This window comes from Nannobrachium achirus (assembly GCF_963921795.1).
Source record: "Nannobrachium achirus genome assembly, chromosome: 4".
Taxonomy (NCBI): Eukaryota; Metazoa; Chordata; class Actinopteri; order Myctophiformes; family Myctophidae; genus Nannobrachium; species Nannobrachium achirus.
This window is the reverse complement of record NC_137813.1, coordinates 16,639,231-16,648,437: the sequence shown is the minus strand read 5'-3', so window position 1 is coordinate 16,648,437 and position 9,207 is coordinate 16,639,231. Positions and strand designations below refer to the sequence as shown.

Here is a 9,207-nt window from a genome sequence, read left to right as displayed (position 1 = left end):
CTCCACCTGCAGCAACAACAACCACGACCCCGACTTCAATACAACCAACTACAACCAGCCAACCCACCTCTATGACAACAGCAGCTACAACCACTCCACTGATTACAACTACTATTACAACCACACCAATTACTACAACTACAACCACCACCACTCTGACAACTATTACATCCACAACACCACCCACTTCTACAACAGCTACTACAACCACAACACCACCCACTTCTACTACAGCTACTACAACTGCTATCACTACTGCCATTGAAACTAAAACACCACCTTCCGACACAACAACCACTCAACCTCCTCCAAATACACTAACTACAACATCACCACCGCCAGGAATACCAAATACTGCACCTACAACATCTCCACCCATAGTCTCAACAAACAACATCCATGGTTCTAGTAAGTGTGTTGAAATAAAGATGTTTTAATCCGTTTCGTAGGTCATTTATGTCTTGACATAAGACCCCATCCCTATAAGACACCAAACACATCAATTAAGCAATATTACACTACAGGCTGTAGTTACGAAAGCAGTGCTGAAAACTCCCTCAATAGCGCCCCTTTGCCAACAAAGGGCATTTTGGTATTGCAGCTGAAACGACTTGGAATGACAGACAGACATAAGTAGTGAAAACAGCCGTTGTACAAGTTCGCAACATGGAGCCGCGAGCTGTTCCTGCAGCCTACGATCTCCTCATTCCACTCCAAAAATATCGTATTATTATTTTATTTTTTCATATAGTGTGTTGTGGTGTGGTGCACTCTCTCTCTCACAAAGCAAGCTCACTCTCTACTCAACAGACTGCAAGAGATGCCCCATTCTTGTTTGAGTGAGCATCCGTTTGTATTGAGAGGGTGATTGCAAGCGTCATACTCAGAAGCTGTTTCTTGATCCCGTAGTAACTCTTTAAATGGTTAATTCATTCATTGTCAGGGCAACCAGGATTTTACTCTACTATAGCATAGCCTGGAGGTACCATAGACTTGAATATGAAAAAAGCTAAACAAATAAATACTAATAAGTTCAATATGTCAGAAACTCATAGCAAAGAAGCATATTAGGTAGTATAATAATAAAGAGTGAAGTGAGTAGGCTTGCTGGCTAAAGGGAGCCCACACATTAATAAAACTGAAACCTATTAATGTTTGTTTTCAAAGTCCCAGAAGTCTCTGTGAAGAAAGTGGTGAGAATAAAAGTGACCAGAAAAAACTCCTCCCTGGATCTGAACAACCCTGATGTGAAGGAGGCCATTTTGGAGCAGGTACAAGTAATGCCTATCTATTGAAACACAAGTCAAACTGTAGAATGAAGTGTGTGTGTGTGTGTGTGTGTGTGTGTGTGTGTGTGTGTGTGTGTGTGTGTGTGTGTGTGTGTGTGTGTGTGTGTGTGTGTGTGTGTGTGTGTACCATTGCCTCCTTTACCACCCATTATTATATTGAATATTGTACATTATCTAGTTTGCTGAACAAACCTTCTTTCAGTGAAAGATAAAAATGGGACAAAGCGGGGGTTCTCAAAGTGGGGTCTGAGGACCCTCAGGGTTCCTTGAGTAGCTTGCAGGTTTGTAACAGGTCTGTAACTCCTGAGAGTCTAAAAGGAACCAATTGGACCCATGGTGTATACACTCTGAGAGATTATGTGGGACCTCGTCAAATAACGTTTCAGAACCAAGAGATGACCTGCTCAGATCAGGAGAATAATTCTGGTGTGTATCTGTCAGGTCAAACAGAGCCTGAAGGACGAGGGGGGAACGGCAGACATCAAACTGAAGTGGGTGGAGCAGTCTGATGGGAAGGTCTTCCACAAAGAAGACAAGAAGAAGAGAAAGAAGAAAAGAGAGAGGAAGCCTGTTCTAACAAAGATGGAGCTTTAAGGGGGGTCCTATGGGTAGTGCAGTGATCCCCAACCTGTGGGCACGAGGGTATTGCAAGTGGGCCCCCAAATAATTAGCACAACACTATATGATTTTAATAATATAACATTAATAAACCTTTTTTTTTGAAGCGGTGAAAACCGCTTCCAAGAAGTGGCTTTGTCCGTCTCGTGCGTCCCGATGTGAGGACTGGTCAAGCTTCACATGACAATTTGGCCCTCCAGATAAAACCATTCATCCACTCAGAATTAATACAAATATATTATATATACATATTGGACCCTTCGCTACAGTCATCATCGAGCGGAACATACTTCCATTATTCATGGACAGCTTGACCACCTCACTTGGTTTCACGTGCTATCAAAAGTGCCTATAAACATCATATTTGTGTGGTTTGTTTGAAGCGGTGAAATTGAGGATTGGTCAAGCTTCACATGACAATTTGGCCCTCCAGACAAAATCATTCATTCATTCAGAATTCATAAAAATATAGAACTAAAGCACATAGAAAGTATAGATCTAGAACACAGAATGTATAGATCTAGAACACAGATTTCATAGCTCTAGAACACATAGAATAGAATTTCACCGCTTCACTTCGAACCGAGGTTTGATTTTTATCGATAGATAGGGACTTAAAGGTAGGGTAAGTGATTGCATTTAATTCAAATAATAACAAAATGGGTCTTTGTTCTGATAGTTGCAACTGTAGGTCGCAGTTAGTATGATACTAGTTACTATAGAGTGTAGGTGACACCTTCCTCCAATCAGGATAGAGCAGGCCTTCCTCCAATCATGATTGAGTGGGTGGGGGCAGGCCTTGGTGTGCGTAAGGCCCGCCTCACTCGATCATGATTGGAGGAAGTGTGTGTGTTTGTGTACGTGCGTGTGTTTGCACAAGGTATGTTTAAGAATGCCTTTTCATTCATTATTATCAATTCATTAAAGTGTCTCTCTGCTTTGATTTTATGGAATTGCAGTTGAATATTGACCATGATCCCATAATGTTTGTGTGATTAAACTTTCTCTGTTGATTTTCTTCTACTTGTATGTGGTTCCTCTGGTCAGTGCTTCTCAAACAAAGAACACATAATTAACTAGAATTGACAGAGTCAATTTTGACAAGTGTGCCTGCAGCTCGCTAAATGCGCGACCTCGTGCAGCGGTTCGGACCATGAGACCGTCCGCCGAGTCGTCCGCGTTTTGTCGTGAGAGGGTCGGTCCCCGTGAAAAACGCGCTCTGGCACGAAACGGTTACGTTTCGCGCGTTTGTGACGCCCCCTAGGGGTCGAAGTGGAAATGCTTTTGGGGATTCGTTGAGTATGCCACCCCTGACCTGTGGTTGAAATTCAGTGTTGACTCGACCTATTGTTTGTGATTTATGGCTATTGTGTACGAAACGTGCCCCTCCCGCTAACTTTGGAAGCGCGTTACGAACGAACGGTATGGACTATCGAAATATCCTTTGACTATGTTTATGGCGTGGCTTCATAGATCATGTGTACCGGTTTTTAAGACATTTGAAGAAAATATGTAGGAAAAGGAGCAAAAAGTGTGTTTTGGAGAAAATTCAAGATGGCGGAAAATCTATCCTGGCGCAAATGGGCGTGGCCTATATCGGGAGATGCGTCTTGACCCAAGGAATCCAGGGAAAAAATAATTTTAATTTTCCGACCTACGGTTCAACAGTTACGGGCCAAAACGTAAACTGGGCTGTTATAGCGCCACCATGAGGCCAAATGACACTATTATTTTTTATTTAATCCTTGAAATCATTATGAACCTCCTCTCCAAGTCTTGAAACTGTAGCCCCTATGGTTTGCGAGAGAAAATTAAGTTTTGTGATTCCCATTATAAGTCAATGGGGAAAATTAATTCACTAATAAATTAATATCAATTAAACTATAGAACCTTTCTCTTAGCAAGTTAATAGCACACGATTCCCGAGTAAGCCGGTCGATTTGACATATGGCGCGAGTGTGTGGTGCCAAAACTGTGGGAGGAGTAGCGTGCCAAACTTTTGTGGCGAAACCATGTCTGCCTGCTTGGCTTAAATATGAGCGATTACAATAGTCTGCCCATGCTATGCATAGGCACACTTAATTATGTATGTATTTGGCCATGCAAGCCACAGACCCCCATCTGAAAATATGTTGGAGACCGCCACGCAAGATTTGTGTTTTCAATTTTTATTTCAAGATTTATTTAGAAAATAGCTGATCCACAAAGTAACGTGTCACGATTTGACACGCCGTGAGAGAGATTGTATAGATTGTCTGTTTCAAATTGGGTAAAAGTGGTAAACTAATTGTGTGGGGGGCTTGGGTGGTGCAATGGTCCCTGCCTGCCTGCTACCATGAAGATTGTGGGTTAGAATCCACTGTGAGTGTTGGGCGGGAGGAGCTGGACTGAGGCTCTATTGCATTGCATTTATCCATGATTTAATTAAGCAATATTACACAAGAGGGTGTAGGTTATCGTGTTTATTGGCACGCCTGTGTTACTGAGCAGTGCAGAAGAAAAAATGTTTCACAACAGTTTGATAAACATGACTCAGCACGGGAGCGTTTCGCTGTTACTACGTGTCATCTTTTCGACACCCAAACCTAACCCTAACCCTAACCTCCGTGGGGTGAGTCGCTAACCCTCCCGACGCTCCGTTGTCGAAATGATGACACGTAGTAGTAGCGAGATTTCATCACTCAGCACTCCACAGCCTATCTGTTACAAAGGGCACAGAGCCTAACGTGAGATCGCCTTATTTGGCAGAATGCCAGCATGACGTCACACACCTACACTCCTATACCAGATGCAGGAGAAGATTTATTGAGTTATTATTTGATACTAGAGTCTGAACCAGCATTTGACACAGTCAAACCGGTATTCAACAGAATCATACGTGTCATTCAACTCCGTTATCCCACCTAATTCCAGACATCGTCATTGAGCATTATAACCGCAATCTCCAGAAGGAGACAATGTGGACAGTGTGACTGACCGACACTCACCCACCTATAAACCAGCCCTACGGAATAATAATATAACAACAATATCTTCATCACACTGCCTATGTACACTATGAGAGTTAATGGTCTCCGGATAAGGTTTTTGGCTGATTTCGGTGCGACCTATTCCACTGTGCGCTGTCAAGGAAAGAAGCAAGTGGTCGAGAACTTGAAGAAGTTATGCATTTTAATTTAAGCTATACATTTACAGTGAAAAGGACAGTTATACAACCATATTCAACTGGAGACCAGACCAGTGATTATCCGGTATGTTGTCCAGGCTACGGCTAACCCTGTCCCTGAGACCCTGTGTCTCTGCGTACAGATGGGCACACACCAAAGAGAAGGGAAAACCCCTTATGCTTTTTAACAAAAACTAAGATAAGAGAACATATTACTCCAGTTTTAGCGTCGCTACACTGGCTCCCGGTTGTTTTTAGGATTGATTTTAAAATTCTTTTACTTGTTTATAAAGCTCTAAATGGTCTGGCACCTTCGTACCTCTATAACTGCCTGCATAGATATGTTCCAACCCGCCCACTCAGGTCCTCTAGTGCAGACCTACTTGAGGTGCCAACAATGACATATAAAAAATATGGTGAAGCAGCTTTCTGCTTCTATGGACCGACAGCTTGGAATAAACTACCACTACACCTAAGACAGGCAGCCTCAGTGGATAGCTTTAAAGCACAGCTCAAGACCTATTTCTTTACTCTTGCTTTTAGCTAAATGTTTTAATCCCTATGCTGCTATTGACGTCCGCACGGCTCTGAAATTGTTCTTCAATGTTCTATGCTTTTATTTTTTCTTGCTTTATTGTAATCATTTTACTTATCTCTTTTTTATGTATTTTTTATTTCTATTTTACTTTTTCTCTGTTAAGCACGTGTGCTTCATTTTATGCTCTGTAAAGCACTTTGAGCTGCATTTCATGTCATGAAAGGTGCTATACAAATAAAGTTTTATTATTATTATTATTATTATTATTATTATTAATCCTCGCACCAACAAAGGTATGGCCTTCACCTTACGGGAGCGACAGGTGTTGGGGATGCAGGGGCTGTTGCCTCCAAAGGTGGAGACTCAGGACGATCAAGCCATGCGCTTCCAGCGAAACCTCAAGAAGATGAAGGACCCACTAGAAAAGTATATCTACCTGATGGACATCCAGGAGAGGAATGAAAGGCTGTTCTATCGAGTGTTAATGGAGAACATAGAGGAGCTGATGCCCATAGTCTACACTCCCACTGTAGGCCTGGCCTGCACACAGTATGGACACATCTTCAGGAAACCCAAGGGCTTGTTCATCTCCATTCATGACAAAGGCCACGTCCGCTCCATACTAGACAACTGGCCAGAGACTAATGTTGCAGCGATAGTGGTAACTGACGGAGAGCGCATCTTAGGTTTAGGGGACCTGGGTGTGTACGGAATGGGCATCCCTGTTGGAAAGCTGTGCCTCTACACAGCCTGCGCTGGAATAAAACCTGAGAGGTGTCTACCGGTGGTGATAGATGTTGGCACAGACAACGAGACCCTCCTGAGGGATCCGTTGTACATGGGTTTGTACCAGAAGCGGGACCGCTCTCAAGCGTATGACGACCTGATGGATGAGTTTATGGAGGCTGTGGTTGACAAATATGGCCATGAAACGTTGATCCAGTTTGAGGACTTTGGGAACCGCAATGCCTTTCGCTTATTGCGGAAGTACAGGGAGAAATACTGCACTTTCAATGACGACATTCAAGGCACTGCAGCAGTAGCCTTGGCTGGATTGTTGGCAGCGCAGAGAGCTACTGGTAAACCCATCATTGAACACCGGGTGCTTTTCCTGGGAGCTGGAGAGGCTGCCCTGGGCATTGCCAACCTGCTTGTGATGGCAATGATGGAAAGAGGGATGACCCAGGCTGAGGCCAGGAAGAAAATCTGGATGTATGACATACATGGACTACTAGTAAAAAACAGACCCCAGGAGACTGATGGAAACCAGGAAGCATTTGTCCATGACAGTCCAGGGAATGTTCGGAGCTTCCTGGATGCTGTCAACATAATCAAGCCCACCACCATCATTGGGGCGTCAGGAGCCGGACGACTGTTCACCCACGATGTCATCAAGGCCATGGGAAACCTGAATGAAAAACCAATCATCTTTGCCCTCAGCAATCCCACCGCCAAAGCTGAATGCACTGCAGAGGATGCCTACACACTCACTAACGGTAGATGTCTGTTTGCCAGTGGCAGTCCGTTTGATCCAGTGACTCTGAGCGATGGTCGTGTCTTCACTCCTGGTCAAGGGAATAACGCGTACATCTTTCCAGCTGTTGCCCTAGGCGTGATGCTGAGTGGAGTGAGACACATCCAGGACACTGTCTTCTTGGAGGCGGCAAAGGTATTGGCTGAGCAAGTGACAGACAAAGAGCTTGCAGAAGGCAGACTCTACCCTCCTCTGTCTAACATCAGGGAGGTCACGGTCCAGATTGCTGTCACGCTGGTGGAATATGTCTATGCTAATGGCATGGCATTCCGCTACCCTGAGCCTTTGGACAAGGACAACTTTGTGCGCTCTACTGTCTGGAACACCAACTATGACTCTTTTCTTCCGGACATCTACGACTGGCCCGGCGTCAACTTCAACCCTAAAACCTAAACGGGAGAGTCTGTAGGTGTCACCCATTTGGCGGACGCCTCGAGCAGCAGCTGTCCCTCCCCATTTTATTACTTTCAACAAGTCTGCTCAAACGGCTTTGTAGGTCAATGGCATACTCTCATTTGATCTGTGAAATGTTGGAATAGCAATAAACAAGGGCGTTTAATGTACACAATGAAAGTTAATGGAGTCCAGATTACATTTTTAGCTGATTCCGATGCAACATATTCCACTGTGCGCTATCAAAGAAGGAAGCAGTCGAATAGTTGTCTTTTGAAACCTTGAAAAAATATGCATTTTAAACTATAAATTCAGACCAGACGAGTGATTATCCGGCATGTTGTCCAGTCAACCCTGTCCCTGAAACCCTGTGTCTCTGCTTAAAGATGGGCACACACACCAAAGAGAAGGGAAAACCCATTGTGCTTAATCCTTGCACCAACAAAGGTATGGCCTTCACCTTACGGGAGCGACAGATTTGGGGTTCCAGTGAAACCTCAAGAAGATGAAGGACCCACTGGAAAATGTACTAACCTTAGATGAGACAGCCAAATGCAGCTCTGACTGCAGCCACTTCAGCCTCTGAAAGTAACAGTGTGGAAGTCAAGGTTGAATTTGCAGATTCACTCACAGCTCCCTTGTGGTGGTCGCTACTGCATTCAGGCCCTGGGCTTCAACCAGCTCATCGATGTCGCCAACAACTTCTTGGAGGCCTGTGTCTTCTTGCCGGATGGCCGGGTAACGTATTTTACGTGTAACACAGTTAAAATTTTACTGTGTTTCATGCACACAGTAACAACACACTGAAATGTGATACACAATACACTTCAATACAGATCAATCAGATCAACTGATCAAAATAGTCTGCCAAAATATACAGGACATGTACAGTATGTAAAAAATCAAACCTCGGTTCGAAGTGAAGCGGTGAATCTTAGTATAGAATTGTCTGGAGAGCCGGTATGACAGCCGGTATAATAGGTTTTTAAAAAATATATAAAAAGTTCTGCTTGCTGGTCTCTTAGTTGTTTGTCAACTGCATCCCTCTATAGTTATTTCAGTTTCTGTTATCTTTGTGGCCTACTAAATTTTTCAACTTCTGCTAGATTTTCAATGTATTTACTCTTGTCTGCCTTAATGCTCCTTTTTACCATTCTGTTAGCATCTGTATATTCTTATTGTGCCTTTGCTTTTGCTCTTATGCGGCTATTTGTCATTGCTGCAATAGGTGAGACCTATTGCATGTACAAGACAGATAAAACCTGAAGGCCAAATTATCATGTGAAGCTTGACCAATCCTCAAAGTATCCATTCATCTGACCGGGAGGGACATCGCACACATATTCTGGATGTACAGATAAAGCCTATTCATTCTGAACTGAAATGACCATATATGGACATGGGACACACATTTTGCTTTTTGAAAAAGCCTATTCATTCTGGACTGATATTTTGCACGTACGGGACAGAAAAAACCTGTTCATTCTGGCCTGGAGTGACCATATATGGACATGAGGTGACATACATTGTGTTTTTAAAAAATCACACCCGTGTGAACTGAGCGGTGGTCCCCCCCCCCCCCCCCCCCCCCCCCCCCGTGTGTGTGTGTGTGTGTGTGTGTGTGTGTGTGTGTGTGTGTGTGTGTGTGTGTGTGTGTGTGGCCTGGCCT

At 43.8% G+C, this 9,207-nt stretch overlaps 1 protein-coding gene across 1 annotated transcript; it reads left to right on the top strand.

Annotated features, from left to right (window-relative positions):
* Positions 1-5,160: 5,160 nt before the first annotated feature.
* Positions 5,161-7,538, top strand: LOC308283612 (NAD-dependent malic enzyme, mitochondrial-like; the record flags this gene model as incomplete). Its single annotated transcript, XM_080724075.1, has 2 exons — positions 5,161-5,250; positions 5,880-7,538. 2 exons carry the CDS (start codon positions 5,161-5,163, stop codon positions 7,536-7,538), a joined length of 1,749 nt encoding a protein of 582 aa, XP_080580201.1.
* Positions 7,539-9,207: the final 1,669 nt, after the last annotated feature.